Here is an 18,352-nt window from a genome sequence, read left to right as displayed (position 1 = left end):
CACAGGCCAAGCTCATTCCCACCTCAGAGCCTTTACACATGGGACCCTCCACCTCTGACTCAGCCACCCCTTGACCCACACCCCCACCTTGGCCTGTCTAGACTCCTTATACTCCAGCAGGTATCAGCTTCCCCAAAGAAACTGTCCCTGCCCCCTCCAATTTAGATGAGATCCCCTAAAGTACACGAATCTCATACCACCCACTACCTTTCCTTCATAGCTTTTATCCCCATTATAGTTACACAATTATTTGTATGTTTACTTGTTTGATATCTAGCATCCCCTGGCCCCACCAAGTAAATTATAAGCTCATAGGAGGAGACACCATGTGAATTTTGCCCCTGCCATCTAGCCAGCACCTCGTCCAACATCTAGCACATGCTTGGTGCTCAGTTATCTATATAGGTGCTGTTTTTCTCCATGCACCAAAAGTACCCAAGCACCATCCAGTCCAATTGAGGGAGGAATCTGAAGTCAAGGCCCCACCATTCACTGAGTGCCCTTGAATCAGAATTCAAATTTCACTCCCTTGAAGCTATAGAAAGCCTGTTTCAGGCCTGGAAAGTACCTTAGTTACATCACATTTAACAAGAAAAATTATGGAGAAACCCAACCCATCTCAGACTCCATGAAATAATTTCCTGCTAGATCCAAAGGTGACTAATTTGAGACTAGATCAAAAAACAAACAGCTCACATTCAGGGCATAGCAGGAAACACTCCAAATCCCCTGCTTCTGCATCTATTTTGCTAGTGTGAATCTCTTAAGACACAGAGTCCCCTTTCCCAACCAATACCCTCTCGTAAAAGACACCTTCGAGCTCCCTAGGAAGGTTAACTGTACTAGGATGAAGAAAAATGGGCCAAGTAACATTTAATAAAGACATTTTATTTTCCAAAGCCCATGTGGGATGAAAAGTTGTTTTTCTCTGCTCTCAAACCAAGCAACACTTACAAAGACTTGACATTTACTTTGGTGCTTTATCAGAAAGCTGTCCTCGTAAAATCATGTCATGATTTTGATTATGCTACGGACGTTAAAAAGAATCAGGGGTAGCCATGGCCAGGGCTGGCTGGGCCGTACCCAAACCCAGGGACCTGGTACAGAACCAAACCCGGGACACCTCCTCTACTCCCCACCCCACCCCACCCCTGGGAGCAGGGCAGCACTCACCGTCTGTCACGGCACTGCCATTAGGCACGCTTCCCAGATCAACAGTTGGCCCGTCCAGGAAAATTGTCAGCTCACCGCCCGAGACAACACCGCCTTTGTTCTCCGTCTGCAGGTTCAGGGTCAGCTGTGTGTTCTCCACTGTTGGACACAAAAGGCAACATGGGTAGAAGAAAGCAAATGCACCCAGAGTTAAGATTCTGTAAGTTATAAGCTCCCACCTCTCCTACTCCAACTCCCCTGGCAACATTTTTCTGCATCTTCAAATCTGCCTTGTGGCATGGAAAAAAGAAAGGGAAGGAATATTTATCTAATCGCCATCATCACTGTCGTATAAGGCTGGTGAGGAAGGCTGTACTCTTCTAAACAATTTAGATTACTAGGTTAACTACATAATATCTACATCACTTATTTGTTTGCTTATACTTGCGGGACCATAAAAAAAAGAGAGAGATACTGATGGCATACAGAGGAAGAAATAGTTCTATCAAGCAGCATCCCCCTACCCATGTGAAAAAATAGTGGCAAAAAGAAAAGAAACAGGTTAGGGGACCCTGAGGAAATGTCATCAGGAGTCATCTCTAGATGAATCTCATCTCTAGATGAGATTTCAGGGGCTTATTCTTTTCTTACTTGTGTTAAAAAGCGTTGTTGTTTTCAATCCTGAAAATGTTTCATTTTGAAATAAGGAAAAAGTTTTTAAGCAATAAAACTTCCATACAAGCGAGTCAGCCGCAGAGTCGCATGGCCCTGGGTTAGTCCCAGAAGGAGAGACTGGTCAACACCTGGCTCTGTGACTGAGGCGGGAAGGCAGCTCAGCTTCACACAGTCCCCAAAACACTAGGTCAAGTCAGCCCCGTGGGCAAGCATGAAGAGCTGGGAAACCACAGCAGGAAAACAGAACAAACTGGCACCAGGCAGAAGCCCCAGACTCTAGGTGGGCTGGAAACTGCCACACACACACATACCCCCAACTCCCACCACCAAGCTTGGCCACACCGATAGCTTCCAGCCAGTCACTGCTCAGGAGCTGTAACCTCCAGTTCAGGGCTGGTCAATAACTATCAAGGGAGAGCCGCGTTTGTAAGGATTTCCAAAGGGTGCGCAGTCCTTCCATGCCTCCCCCACATCTTACAAAGCCAGACCAGGAGAATGCCACATACTCCAACCTCCCTCCCTCCCTACCGCTAGTTTTATCTCCTAGTTGGGACTGTATTGTTATAAGCTATCTCACTGGATTTCTAGAACAAGGCAACAAGCACTTCCTAGAAACAACCTCCCCACACAGAAAAGCCAGCCCCAAATCTCTCTAAGAAACAGACACAGCCCTTTAAACTTAGCAAAAAAATTAAAAAAAAAAAAAAAAAAAAGTCTGGATCAATTCAAGGATCTATTATAATAAAGTAGAAACCAGTTACTCTTCCAGTTTTTAAGTTCTCCTAAGCATCTCTCCCCTACCTTAACCTCTCTTCCCTATAAAGGATCTTTCCAAATCTTTTTGAGTCTGTTACTATTTTCAAGTCAGTTTCACTGAGGGGCCTGGTGAGTTCCAAATATTTCTATAAAATAACAGATAGTCTAAAAATAAGTTCCTTCAAAAGTCTACAAGTGGTTGGGGTAGGGGGAGAACTGAGGCCTGATGACCACCAACACCACTCTCCACCCAGGCAAATGAGCCACCCAGGAAGTGAAGCCCCCAGCCCTGGCCCAGCCTTCAGAGGACTGTGGCCCAGCCAACAAATTGACTGCAACTTCATGACAGATCCCAGGCCTGACCGCCCAGAGTCGCCACTCCCAAATCCTGACCCACTGAAACCGTGAGATAATAAATGTTTATTACTGTTTTAAAAAAAGAAAGTCAAGGAGTGGCTCCCTACTCTGTTATTCTGAGATCCTGTGCCGAAGTCCCAAGCAGGGAGTACAGCACAGAGGTAGAGGGCAGGTGCCAGCCAGGCAGACTGAGTTCAACCCCAGTTCTACTACCCAGCAGCTGTGCAGCATGACATAAATTACTTCATATGACCGTCGCTCTCCCTAGAGAACAGGAAGTGGGGAGAGCACATTTTTCAGAAGGCACTTGTAAAGAAATAAGCAGTACCCAGGAAGGTCCTAATACACTGTCATTTTTATTACCTCCCTGTTGACTTCCCCGTTTTTAGGCTGAAGAGTCCCAATTTCTCTTGGTCTAACTTGTTCATTCTATAGTCAGTCAGTCTTCTTTTGACCTTTCTGAGACTTTTTCAGGTTGTGGCAACAAACTCCACAAAACCTTTCCAGGAAAGCTACATAACCATCACGGGGACAAACCATTACATGGTAACTGTCCTGGAGTCTTCAGATAGTCAGTATTAGCCCTGGCTGGGTAGCTCCATCGGTTGGTTAGAGCATCATCCCAATATGCCAAGGTTGTGGGCTTGATCCCCAGTCAGGGCACATACAAGAATCAATCAATGAATGCATGAATAAGCAGGGGGGAAAAACAGTGTTTCTCTCTCTCTTTTTAAAAATAGTAAAAAAAATATATTAAAGTGTTACTAAATATATTTTGTTTTTTAGAAATGGACAGGAAAGAGATTCCCCTAGATTTAAAGAAACATAACTCAAATGCTATGTGTGAATTCTGACTAATCCTGGGCTTGAAAAAAATGGTCTTGGGGAAATCTGCATCCAGACTGGATATTCAATAACCTCTGAAATTACTGTTAATTTTCTTAGGTTCCATAATGGTACTATGGTTTTATATATAAATGTTCTTTTTCTTGTGAGATTCAAGAGAAGATTAGGATGACATCAGCACTTAGTCTTAAACGGTTTTATAGGAAAACAGGCTGAAGTTTTTAGGACTAAAGTGCCATGATATCTGCAATTTACCTTCAAATGGTTCAGGGAAAAATGCCCACACCCACGGGCTCACACATGCTGGTTAAACAAATGAGGCAAAATGTTAAAAAGGGTCGGGCCTACGTGGAGGGAAGGCATCTGGGTGTTCATTGTGTTACTCTTTCCATTCTTTTTTTTGTATGTTTGAAAATTTCATAATAAAAAGTTGGAAAAAGGTTTTCATTTAATTGGCAAGGCTATTAAAAAATTAAACCTCTGAGAACAGAACACCCCATTATTCTCTTTTAAAAAAAGAGCTGAGCCAGGGGAACCCTACAATGCATAATGGGACTAAAGACGCCATTAGCTAATTGAGTGACAGACTTGAGCATACAGGGGAGGCTGAAAGGAGTAAGTGTGGCTGGAAAACATATACTGGAATCTTAGTTATAAATAGCAGCATTAGGCACCTTGCCTCTGGGGCCCTCAGGTTTCACTACAGCCAACGCCGACAACTCCACAAAGGGCCTTTCTCTGCAAGCATGTCTTCCTACTGCCTTTTGAGGCACTGCTCCGAAATCAAGACACCAATGAAAAATTGGGTGTAGTAGGTTGATTTCCGTAACTAGAATCAGATTTAGCAGAGGCACTCACCAGCTACTCCCAGCCTCACCCAGTCCTGCTCTAGTTGCGGTCCTGCAGTACTGAGCATCTAGTATTTCAGTCGTGGAGAGTCAGCAGGAACAAAACAAACAAAAAAAAAAATCTGTGCTCCTGAGTGTTAATTTCTAGTTGAGAGAAATGGGCAATAAGCAATGTTTTTTTTCTTTTTTAAGTAAATTGTGTAATCTGTTGGGAGGTTGCAAATGTAGTAGATAAAAATGAAACGAGGCAATGGGGTGAAGAGTGCCAGAGGTGGGAGGAGGGTTTGGGGTGGTGAGAAAGTCTCGCTGGAAAGATGACAACTGAGCAAATTTAAAGAAGGATGAGGCAGGGGAGCCATGTCAGTATCTGGAAGAAGATTCTAGGCAGAGAGAGAAGGAAGCAGAGGCCCGAAGAGAGAGCATCCCTAGCAGGTGTGAGGAATGGCAGGGAGGCCAGTGTGGCTGGAGGGGACGAAAGAAAAGAGGAGCAGGAGGGGACGACAGTAAGTAACTAGAGCCCACAAGGAAGACCTCAGAGCCCTGCCAAGGTCTGTGATGTTAGCTCTGTGTGAGATCGGAGCCCATTAGAGGGTTCTGAGCAAGGGAGGGATGTGGCTCCCATAGTAATACAATCACTCCAGCTGCAGGAGGAGCAAAGGCTAAAGCAGACAAGACCAGGCAGGAGATCACTGCAATATTCCAAGTAGGAGCAGATGGTGGCTTGGTCCAAGGCGATGGCAGTGTCTTCCAGGAACAGGGTGCCCAAGGGAGACTCTACCTTGGCTTCCTTCCTATTACATGTTAGTAAAAAGCCATGACCCCCACCGAGCACATCAGCCAGGCCCCACAGGCCCACCAGCCTCTTGGAATCAAAGATTTGAGCAAATCATAGGCAGGGGCTGAAAAAAGAGCCAACTTAGAGCATGGCTAGAGGAAGTCAGATTCAATTACAACCAAATGGAACATATATAATGAAAATATTCCGCTGGCAACAGAGTTTAGTTCCACCAAGAAAGCCAAAGTCTTGAGCTCACGCTAACTTCAGCAATCAGCAAACACTCTTCTTTGGTTATGGGACTGTGCCCCTCTGTTCTGTGCGAAGTACCCAATGGTAACCAATACGCCGCAATGTTGCTTCATGGAGGTCAATAGACAGTGGTAGGGCTGGATGGATATTAGAATCCAGGGGGAAAGAATTTGGAAAATCTTAAGGACCATGCCAGGAGATCCCTTCAAAAGCTGGCATACCAAGAGAGACAAGCAGACATTAGGTGCCTCCTGATGGAATCACACACCACCTCATCAAAGAGGAAAAAGAGAGAGAGAGAGAACTGAGATCAGATCAAGCCTCTAGATCTACCCATGAGCTCATAGGAAACACAGAGGAACAGAGGAACATGTTCACCTACAATTCAGTAAAACCTAAAACATGGGAAACTACAGGACAAACTGTCCAGTCCCTGTAATAACAAATTTCAGGGGGTTAAAAAAGAAGAACCCATCAGCAAAAAGAGCCATAGGAGACAGATCAATCTTGTTTGGATCCTGATTCAAATACACCAATGGGAGGGGAAAAGCAAAACCAAGCAAAACTGTAAGATAATTGGGGAAATGTAAAAACTGACTGAATATTTGATGATATTAAAATAATTACCATTCAGTTTTTTAGGTATGAAATTGGTGTTATGGTTTATAAGAGTCCTTATCTTTTAGAGACGCACACTGAAACACTCGTAGACGGCTGGGGACGTGGAGCCCGCTAGGTTGCATACACCCGAACAGTCGCGCTAACTGGGCCACTATTAGCATGTCAACAGGTTGCTGAAGAGCCCCCCTTTATAAAAGCGGCCTTAACAAAATATATCTAGACTCAGAGAGAGCAGTCTTTTTTTAACGAGGGCCACATGGGCTGATACCTACCAACAGCTTTTCCCTAGTCTTTGTCTATATTGTAAATTTTGATGAAACTAACTTTTAAATATGTCTGGAGAAGACAGGCTCTGAAAGAGAGACGCCATTGTAATTTACTTAGTGCACTGGATGGGAGGGTATTGTATGACGCAATTTGTGGTTTTCTATTTGAGAATCTCTTTTTTTGTATGCTTCTCTAGACAAGTTCTTTTTCTATGAGGCCCAAAATTGAGAATAAACAAACCTGTGCTGTCGAACAAGAAATTAATTAACTGATTAATTTAATTAAATAAAAGATTGTAGATGGAGTGCGTCTGGGATTCACATGAAAATAATCTAATGAGATGAAATAGGAACAACCATTCCTTACATGGCTGTGGAGCTGGTGGCGGGCATACAGGGTCCACAGACTATTCTTTCCACTTTTTTTTGTTGTTCAATTACAGTTGCCCCACATATTTCCCCTGAGCCACCCATACTCCCTTCCCACTTTTTTGTATACTTGACATTGTCTATAATAGTTTTTTTTAGGCCAGCACACCCTAGGCACAAACAGTGACTTAAACTAACTAAAATACTTATAAGAATTCAACATTACTTATACAGTTTGAAATGCAAAAGGGCAGAAAATATACCAGTCAAGATGTGTAGGGAATAACTCCTACTCTTATTTTTCCTGACTTCAAAGCCTCAGATTTGCTAGTGGCTTCAGGTTAATAATTTCCTATTGGGAAGAGCTATTACATGCAACAAGAATGAGTAATATTTTTCAAAGAACTACTTTTCTCCTTTCTTGATGTGGACTTTTTCATGTTTTTTTTGCATATGGTACTAATAAGTATAGATAAATGAGGCATGGATGCTGCCTTCCTTGTTCCAACAAAAGAAAAAACTATGTAAACCCAAACTGCCAAACTGTGCCACTGTAATAATGCGATCCAGTTATGAAACCCAGAACTCCTGCCTGGACAGTTTCACGGTAGTGCATGAAAAGACTTTCTACTTAAGAATCTTTTGTCATCGCTGTCCCTCCCCACTCCCACATTACCAAAAGGTACGTGCATATACACATTTATACCTATTAAAAGAAAAAATCCCTTTTTTCTTCCTAATTCAAAAGTCAAGTGTAAGGATTTACCTGGAAATTTGAGAAAAATAAAACAAGACACAAAAGTATGATACTTTTAAGAGAGACCAAACACTCTTAGGTCAAGAGTCTCGGAAGCCTGATGAAGATGTGATTGATATGGCCTTGACAGAGCTGCTCAGTGGAACAAACCAACCTCCTTCTTCCTGCCTCCCTGCCCTCAATCCCATAGGCCCATCAAAAGAAAGTGAAAATAAGCAGGGCATTCATTAACAGGTGAGTGTTCATTCTACACATAGCTGTGAAACACTGGTGCACAGAGGAATGAAACCGGAGGAAATTCCAAGAGGGCAGAGAGTAAACAGTCTCTTTTCCATTCCCCCGTTCCCCATAATTCAGACACACACAGGCTGGAGTCTACTCCAGGTTTAAAGAGAACATTCGTTCACATTCCCTTTGCAGTAAAGGAAGCCTGAGGCTTCCAGGATTTACTGTTATGATGTCTTTTTGGCTTCCGACTTACCCAGAGCCTAACAAGAGAAAGTCTTTTTCTACCCAGCGTCAGGTGGTAAACACTGGAATGCTTGTGGGGGGTACCAATGTTGATTCTCCTTCACCTCCCCTCCCCTCAGCCCCCATCACTCACAGAGTCCCCCACATTGGCAGGTTCTCCCAGAACACAGGGTCTACCTTGGCCTTGAAGCCTCTTCTGCGTGCTGCTGTGGGGAGTCCACCGTTAATCATCTCCAAACTCAAGGTGGGCCTACTGAGGGTTACACTAACTCTTCCAGAGCAGATAGCTTCATTTTACAAAGCCAGGTTGTAAACTTTCCTTCTTCTCTTTCTTCCCTGTTCATTTATACAAGAAGCATTTTCTCGGTGCCTACTATCTGCCTGACACTGTGCTAGATGCTGGATTATAATGAAGAATGAATGTAGACATAGTCTCTGCTTTCCAGAGAAAGAAAAGTAAGTAAACCATCTCACAAGAAAATGTAAACTGACAGCCATGAAACAGATTGCATGTAAGAGATCCATAGTCCCATGAGCAGCTGGATAACTGACCTGTTCATGGCATCAGGGAAAGTTTCCTGTGGAACGGACTACTCCACTGGGATCTGAAGCTTCAGGCAGACAACTAGCAGGTCCGGGGAGGGGAGGTAGGGGGAAGGAAGACCACTCCAGAGAAAATACCATGTGCAAAGGCATTGTGGCACAATGAGCTGGATGCTTTCAGGAAACTGAACAGGGATGAGTGGGGCTCAAAAGGGACGTGATCCAAATTGGGTAGGAAATATACGTGGTGGCCAGACAATGTGGTGTGTTGTGGGTCTGGCATGTTGAACAACTTTTCTGTACCTTACGAACAGCAGCATGGTTCTTAAGGGTTCTTAATCAAGGTGTGAAGAGATTTACTTTGTGCTTGTAGAATACACAAAAGTAAGGGTAGATAAAGGCATAGCAGACAGGAGGCCACGAGAAAGGACCAGGGCAATGTAGATGGGGATGATAGAAATGAGCAGACTTGCAAAAGTAAAAACCAAGAGAACCTGAAAATAGATTAGCAAAGGGGGTGGGCAAGAGGGGAGGAGGCATCCAAGATGAATCCTGGGTTTCTAATTTACTTAACTGGACAAATGGAGGATCTCTGCACTGAAATATGGAACCCTGAAAGAGAACCAAGCCTGGGGCAGAGGGGATGAGCTCATATTTAGGCATGTTGACTTTGAGGTATTTTTTACATCCATGAGGAGAGAGCAAGACAATAGTCAGGTATGTGGGTCTGGAACTCAAAGGAAAGGTCAAGGGTGGAGTTTCAAATCTGTGGGCCACCTGCACGTGGTAGTTATGCATAAAGAGGAGATATAAATGGGAATATGGTCACAGAAGACAATGGGATGCTAGAAAACTCTCGGGCAAAAACTACGAGGGTTCTCCTTAAGATCAGGCACAAGACAGGGGTGTGCACTTTCACCTCACTTATTCAATATAGTACCGGAAGTCCCAGCCGCAGCAATCAGACAAGAAGGAGATATAAAAGGCATCCAGATTGGAAAGGAAGAAGCAACGCTGTCAATATTTGCAGATGACATGATACTGTACATAGGGAATCCCAAATATTCCACCAAGAAACTACCAGAACTGACAATTGAATTCAGCAAAGTAGCAGGATACAACACTAATATCCAGAAATCAGTTGCATTTTTATATGTCAATAATGAACTAACAGAAAGGGAAATTAAAAAAACAACGTCATTTACAATTGCTTCAAAAAGAATAAAATATCTAGGAATAAACCTATGCGAGGATGTAAAAGACCTGTTCTTGAAAAATTGTAAGACACTGAAGAAAGAAATTGAAGAAGATACAAATAAGTGGAAGTACATACTATGTTCGTGGATAGGAAGAATTAACATCATTAAAATGTCCATACTACCCAAAGCAATCTATACATTCAATGCAATTCCTATTAAGATTGTAATGACATATTTCACAGAACTAGAATGAATATTTCAAAAACTTCTATGGAACCACAAAAGGCCCTACTTAGCAACAGCAATCCTGAGAAAGAAGAATGAAGTTGGAGGAATCATGCTACTTATTGTATTTTTTGGACTATAAGATGCACTTCCACTCCCCCCAAATTTGGGAGGAAAATGGGGGTGCGTCTTATAGTCCGAATGTAGCTTACCTGGCTCACGGGGGTGGGGGGCAGCAGTGGAGCTGGGGTTTTTTTCCTATTTTCCTCCTCTAAAACCTAGGTATGTCTTATGGTCCGGTGCATCTTACAGTCCGAAAAATACAGTAAGTATACTATAAGGTCATAGTAATCAAAACAGCATGGTACTGACATAAAAAGAGACACGCAGATCAATGAAACAAAATAGCACAGAAATAAACCCACATCTTTATAGTTAATTAATATTTGACAGAGAAAGCAACCACATACAATGGGCTAAAGATAGTTTATTCAACAAATGGTATTGTGAAAATTGAATACATGCATAAAAATGAAACTAGACCACCTTCTTACACTATACACAAGAATAAATTCAAAATGGATCAAAGACTTAAATGTTAGACCCCAAAACATAAAAATCCTATGAGAAAAACATAGGCAGCAAAATCTCAGACATAGCTCGTAACAAATTTTATCAGATATCCCTCCCCAAGCAAGGGAAACAAAAGAAAAAATAAACAAATGGAACTACATCAAACTAAAAAGTGTTTGCACAGCAAATGAAAACGTCAACCAAATGAAAAGACAACCCACAGAATGGGAGAACATATTCACCAATACATCTGGTAAGGGGCTAATACCCAAAATTTATAAAGAACTTATAAAACTCAACACCAAAAAAACAAAAAACCCGATTAAATAATGTGCAAAGGACCGAAATAGATACTTCGCCAAAGAGGGCATATAGATGGCCAACAGACATGAAAAGATGCTCAATGTCACTAATCATCAGAAAAATGCAAATTAAAACCACAATAATATGTCATCTCACACCTGTCAGAATGGCTATTATCAATAAATCAACAAACAACAAGTGCTGGTGAGGATGTGGAGAAAGGAGAACCCTTCTGCACTGTTGCTGGGAATGCAGATTGGTGCAGCCACTGTGGAAAGTAGTATGGAGTTACCTCAAAAAATTAGAAGTGGATCTGCCTTTTGACCCAGCGATCCTACTTCTGGAAATATATCCGAAGGAATCCAAAACACTAATTCAAAAGAACATAAGGACTACATGTTCATTGCAGCAATATTTACAACAGCCAAGATGTGGAAGCAGCCGAAGTGCCCTTCAATAGATGGGTGGATAAAACAACTATGGGACATTTACACAAGAGAATATTACTCAGCTGTAAAAAAGAAGAAAATTTTACCCTTTGCAACAGTTTGGATGGACCTAGAGAACATTATGTTAAGTGAAATAAGCTAGTCAGAGAAAGAAAAATACCATATGATTTCACTCATATGTGGAATCTAATGAGCAAACTGAAGTAACAAGCAAAATAGAGACAGACTCATAGATAGCAGGATGACAGTTACGGGAGGGATGGGGAGGGGGAGGGGGTGGAAGGATTGAGCAAAAAAGGAAAAAGGACTTATGGACATGGACAACACTGTGGTGATTTCAGGGGGTGGGGAGGTGGGGGGTACAAAGGGACTAAATGGTAATGGGAAAAAATACAATTTAAAAAAAAAAAACTCTCACAGTTATTAGTCAGATAGATGCAGATGACCTGGCAAAGAAGACTGAGAAGAACAATCAAACAGGCAGCAGGAAAATAAGGGAGAATTCCTGAGAAGGCAGGAAAGAATGGGCTCCAAGGCATGGACAGAGAGTCGGCCCTTCCTCACAAGAAGAGATGAAGCTCCCTCATACCACAGGAAAGAGGGAGGAGAGATTAGGCACATGCATCTTCATTATGGTATGTGACAGACGGGTCAATCATCAACGTCCTTATTTCTCTCAATTCAAGGTGCCAGTGATCTATAGCCAAGGCCCATACAGCTACACACGTTTTTACTTTCCAAAAGAAAAAAAAGTGCACGTGTGTGCACACTTCAGAATTGGCTATTCATCATAGTCACCCACCTAATAAGGTACCGGTACATTACAGACAAAGAGTCTCTCTTGAGCAAATGCAGGGTCCCTTTAACACAGGACACAAAAGGCTGCATCTGTCTTGGTAAATCTCAGTTTGTCAAGCTGTAGAATATTTTTCAAAATTTTTAAAGTAATTTAGGGAAAGTAAATACAGATCTGGGAAAGTTAAACCTTAAGAATAAACCGTCAGTTCACATCATTTGTTGCTGCCTTGTCAACAGAGGCCCTCTTCCCCACAGGAGGGGACATCCTCATCACCCATGAACAGCTATTCCTCGATGGGCCACTGCAACAGTCCGTCCATTCTGCACGCCCTCAGGGAACCTCAGGGTCCAGCCACCTCTCCCTGGATCAAAAGCCATGTTTGCAAACCGGACAGAGGCAGGCTTTCAATGAACAAACCTCATTTTAAACGGTCTTTGAATAGCAAAATGTAGGAGCTCAGCTAAGACAGAATTTTTATGGTTAAGATTCTTCTCTTTTTAAAAATTGCCTTTAAAAATTGGCTTTTAAAAATTACAATTTCAGATGAGTGAAATATGCCACATCAAGATTTGGACTAATGATTATGATTAATATACGAGAACATGTAAAATTATTCATACTACAATGTTAAGTTCAAAAAAAAGAGAACATGAAGTTATAGCATGCACTGTATTATTAAAACTCTGTAAAAACAGGTAAAGAGGAAAGGAAGTAAATTAATCAGGGAAAAACAATACATTCTATTTGAAGAGGAAGATTATGAAATAATGGTTTTGTTTTTTAATTTCCATTATCTGCATAGTGGATGATTTTTTTCTTAATTTCCATCAGTTATACCTGTATACATAAGTGTTTACAAGTGAAATGACATGATGTCTAAGATGGGCTTTCAAATACACCCCCAAAAAGTGGGGGATAAAGATGAAAGATAACTGGACAGGTGCTGATCACTATCAGAAGTGGATAACGGTACAGGATAGTTCATTACACTATTCTCTCCATTTTTATTTATGTTTGAAATTTTCCATAATAAAGTTTTAAACTTGTGTCCCATGTACACTATATGTTATCTTTACAATCAATAATATTAACTTAATTTTTAAAAATAATAACATGCTCATTGTAAGAAATTAAAACAATACAGAAAGGTAAACTCTGACACCTTCCGCACTTGTGCACTCATGCCTGATCCCTTCGCTGTGACGTAACTCACGGTGGACAACGTTGTAGGAAGTCAGTGTACCTGCAAGCACTAACACAAATACATACAAAGTACGTGTGCAACGCTGGCTTCAGCCTAGACCCAGGAGTTGGACCCTTTAATTTTTCATTTAATGTATTCCATAAATCTTTTAAAGTATATACAGAAGCAACTATCCATTGAGGAAAATTTCAGGATCAAGGAAGGGGCACATTCAAGGTGAATTCAGCCTTTACTTTAATATGCCCCCTCCAAGAGAATGAATTCATTAATACATGTGCAAATAAACATTAATTGAGGGAGAAAGGAGGAGAGGGAGGGAAGACGTAGACATCACATTCTGAGAAATGGGGGCCCTGCCGTCCTGTAAGTAATAAACAGCACCCCTCACCCAGGCCTGGCCTGACACTCAGGGAAAAATCCCCTCTCCGTACCTAACAGCAGTACTAACTGTAATTAGTGGCATTCTTACTCGAGGCCAGGATCTTGCTCCCTCCCGACATACCACTCTCCTACAAGATTAAGTCTCCTACTTAAGAAAAATATTCCTAGAATCCTGGAAGACCAAAGGAAAAGGGAAAATAAAACACTCAAAAGAGATAAATGAGGTTTGATCTTAATGTGATTCCAGCAGCCACAGCGTCTCCCCCGAGAGAAGCTGGGAGACTGCAATGGGCAATCAGGAGGGAGCCACTCAAATAACTGGCGCAAAGCGGAGGCCCACACGTCAGATGTGAAATGTTTCAGGGTTTGGGTTTTGTTTAGTTTTGTTTTGTTTTTGGCAAGGAGAAGGAAACAGCTCATATCCAGGCAACGGTCTCATTTTCCTATCACCAATTCTGGGCTCTGTGCAAGGCCACCATTTCATGCCTATAACAGCTGTCATTTAAAAGCTGAATGTTATGTGGCTGATTAGAAACACTGAAGATCCTCGAAGAGATGGCACGACACCTATGTGGGACAGGCTTAAGAGGAATGGAGGAAGTTTCTAGAAATGTACAAACAGTACAGTCCTACATTAACAATAACCCAATTTGGAAGAAAAGTTTCCCAAGTCTTCCCTGAGTAACTTAACCTCTAGACCTGCACAGGCCAATGTGGGCCACACGTGGCTACTGGGCATGTGCCAGTCCACACTGAGGTGTGCTGTGTAAATGACATACCAAGTCCTCGAAGACCTGACACAAAAAGGTACACGAATGTAAAGTATCTCGTTAATTATTTTTTTATATTGATTATATAGTAAAATGATAACATTTTGGATATACTGGGCTAAATAAATCTATTATTAAAATTAATTTCACCTGTTTTGTTTTTATTTTTTAAAATGTGGCTACTACAAAACTTGAAATGACGTATATGGACATTATTGCTCGGGCACCTCCTCCCTGCCACTCTTTGGTCATAACCTTGGGCAACTCTGTCACTCACCTGAACCGGGATATGACACACAAACGGGCCTCTCGTGTGACCTGGCCACACCGAGCTTGTTCCTGCCTCAAAGCTGCCCCATGCCACTCCCTCAGCCTGGAATGCTTTTCTCCCGCTGGCCTGGCCCTTCTCACCCTTCTGGAGTCCTAGTGTCACTTCCTCCAGCAAGCCTTCCTCGACATGCCCCCAGACCTGGTAAGGTTAAATCCCCCGCAGTATGTTTCCAGAGGATCCTGCACTTTCCTCTGTCCTGTCACAACAGGAGCAATGGGTGCCAGTTATGTGTTCAGTGTCGGTCTGCCTTCCTCTCCGCGTCCCGAATTCCAGGACAGTCAGTGTGGTTCACCACTGTACCTCAGCACCGAGCCTGGTGCTCACAGGGACTCACTGGGCGATGCTGGGAATGAGCTTCATACCCATCCCCTCCTCCAGGCAGGGTCTCACAAGCCTGAGAAAACACCCTGTAGAGAAGACACAAAGCTCCTCTCACAGAAAAATCTGATTAACAGTGAGAAATTCTTACACCTAAAAAAAAAAATAGAAAAGAGGGAAAAGACATCTTGACCACCTACAACGGACTAAAATGCAAAATGCCATAATATACCTACAGTCATGTTTGGAAGGGTGGAATCGCTCTTTGCTAAAACACGCATTCCCATGAGGCTGACCACCTTCCAAAGCCGATACATTTACGGCATACTCTAGAGACAGCAGTAAACCCCAGGCTACGCAGAGGCGGCCACGTACAGGGAAAGGGATCCTGACAGAAAGCTTTTCTTCTTTCTTCAAGTAACGTTTCACAAGGCAGCCTCTCAGCCAGTGACACAGAAAGCAGGTCTGTTTTAAGATTCGTTGCAGGGGCCTGTGTGTTTACTTTTGAGACTCCCGGCTAAAAGGACCTTTTCTTTCAAACAGTTCTCCACTGATACTAAAGCCACGAACTTGGTCCTGCTGTAACTTTGAGAAGCTGGGGAGTGGGGTTGGGGGAGGGGGTGGCTTTGGGCTTCTTTGGGAATTCCTTGAGGCTCTGGCTTGGCCATATCTGCCTGAGGTGCAGGGTGATGGAAAGCAACACACAGGGAGCTTTTCAGAGACTGTTAAAGATGGTTTAAATCCCAGCGCCTGGCATCTGGTGCCAATCAGGAAAACAGTAGTCACTGATGTAACTGCGATAGGATGGGGCTAAGTGAAACGAAGGCTGACATTTGGAGGCTGGGACAGATGCAGCCTGGGGACTCCCCCGAGTGGCCAACCAGCACTGCCCCAGTCCCAGCTCAGCCTCATAGGTGAGCCAAGACACTAGCCACAGCAACCTAACTCACAAGAAAAGTTCATCCTCACTCATCTAATTCAATATAATACACATAACATACCACTTACATTATTTTACATTATTTTATACAATATTATATTATATATTAGGGTCTTCTACGTGTTCCCAGCACAGGGGTGGAGGAATGCACATGAGTGAACAAAAAAATCAAACAATCCCTGCCCCCGTGCAGCTTACATTCTTGTTACAGAGAACAGTGGGTGAGATAAATCAACAAAATAAGTAGAATTACATGAGGAAATTACAAGTCAGGGAAAGGAAATAAGAAATGTATAGGGAGGAGTCACAATTAAGATAGTTTGGTCAAGGCCATACACTGAATGTTTCCATTTGTATGAAATGACCAGAAAAGGCAAATACACAGAGACAGAAAGTAGATGAGTGGTTGCCAGAGGCTGGGAATGGGAATGGGAATGAACTATAAATGGGCACGAGGGGTCTTACTGGGGTGATAGGAAAGTTCATGGTGATGTTGCACAACTCAGTGAATTTTTCAAAAAGCACTGACTTGTACACTGTTTTAAAAGACAGCCTGGTCAGGGAAGGCCTCACTGAAGTGACACCTGGGTAGACTGGAAGGAGGTGAAGGAGCAAACCATGAGGACACATGAGGAAGAGTATTTTAGGGAGAAGGTAAGGCCGGTGCAAAGGCTCTCAGGCAAGATCAGTGGTGGGTGGAGGAACAATTAGGAGGCCTGAGGGCCAGAAGGGGCTGGGAGAGGGAAGGAGAATGGTTGAGATGAGGTAACAGAGTGGTGACAAGAAGATAAGGGCGGGTCTTTCAGGCCAATTAGGGAAGGACATTAATTTTTACTCTCAGTACAATGGGAAACCATTGGAGAAATGACTTACAGTCAGATAGGATGTGACTTACAGTTTGGGTTATTCTAGCTGCTCATTCAAAAATATTCTGTAGTGAGACAAAGACAGATGCAGGGAGACCATCTAGGGGGCCACTGCCTCTAGCAGTTGAGAAGTGACAGTGACTTGGACATTGGAAACAGGAGCAGTCATGGTAAGAAATAGTCAGCTCCTCAAATATATATTGGAGCTAATATGGGCAGGACTTGCTGACAGACCTGATGTGAGATGTAACAGAAAGAATGACATCAAGGAGGACACCAAGGTTTTTAGTCTGAGCAACAGAGGATCGCCATTGCCTGAGACGGAGGAAGCCAGGGGGAGGCTCAGGCTGCAAGTGGTAAGTGTACAAACCAATTTTATGCTCATGATACTGTCTCCAGAAAGGGACCAGAACTGAGGCGGGTCTGCTCCACCACAGTCTGAAATGTCTGTGTTCTTGACTTTGTGCAGGAAAGATTTCATGACACAAGTCCAGGTGATTTTTGACAGTACGTTTAATAAAGCTGGGGACAGTGAAACCAAGGAAGGCAAGATCACAGCAACAGAAGTGAACTGAGAGGGCTGCCTTGGCCCTTTGGAAATGTAAGGAAAAGAGGTAAGCCTAAGCGAGGCTGCCTTAGCCCTGCAGAAAGAGAGTCACAGAGGCAGAAGAAGTGAGCCAGTTGGGCTGCATGGACTCAGGAAACAAGTTTCAGAGGCAAAAAGAGGGCCCTTGGAGACAGGTTCAGGGGGTCAGCCCAGGACCAGCTGCCACCACTTGCTGCCCACCTGGTTGCAAGTCTCCTGAGAAGCTTTGAAGCTTAGGAGAAAGAAAGCAAAACATGCATGCCGGAGGAAAGAAGTGGGGGAAGGCATGGGCATGCTCAAGGGAGCCACGCACTGAGTCCTTTGTCTTAAGCGTTGTTGTATGTTTTCGGAAGGTGGGAATTTTAGGGAAGGTGTCAATCAGAATATTCAATCAGATGTGTCCTTTGATATACTGATGCATCAGGAGGAATCAGAGTCATTCTCTGGTCAGTTTTACCTTCAAAGGATGTCACAGGAAAGGGACCAGGACCAAGGCAGGTCTACTCCTGGCAGGGTCTGGAACATGTAAACCATTTCCTGCTAAGTGTCTTTGATTAGGGAAGATAAGATCTTGTGATTTATTATCTGGCTGTAAATTGCTCAGCCATCTATTTAACTATCTGTCTCAGTTTCCCCATCCTACTTGTCAAGGAATTTTCCTAGCTTCCAACTGACCTGCCTCAATACCAGATGAGATGATGAAAGAAAGGGCTACAAAAC

The 18,352-nt window shown here is 43.0% G+C and overlaps 1 protein-coding gene across 2 annotated transcripts in view; it reads right to left on the bottom strand.

The window, feature by feature from the left end:
• Positions 1–18,352, bottom strand: part of WWP2 (WW domain containing E3 ubiquitin protein ligase 2) — a 148,239-nt gene that overhangs the window by 91,526 nt on the left and 38,361 nt on the right. For both annotated transcript variants that reach the window (XM_024556137.4, XM_024556138.4), the window contains exon 5: positions 1,174–1,311. In XM_024556137.4, coding sequence (XP_024411905.1) covers positions 1,174–1,311 — 138 coding nt within the window. The remainder of the gene's footprint in view (positions 1–1,173; positions 1,312–18,352) is intronic.

Source organism: Desmodus rotundus, chromosome 12, assembly GCF_022682495.2.
Source record: "Desmodus rotundus isolate HL8 chromosome 12, HLdesRot8A.1, whole genome shotgun sequence".
Taxonomy (NCBI): domain Eukaryota; kingdom Metazoa; phylum Chordata; class Mammalia; order Chiroptera; family Phyllostomidae; genus Desmodus; species Desmodus rotundus.
Note: the sequence above shows the minus strand (reverse complement) of the source record. Positions and strands in the feature narration are given on the sequence as shown.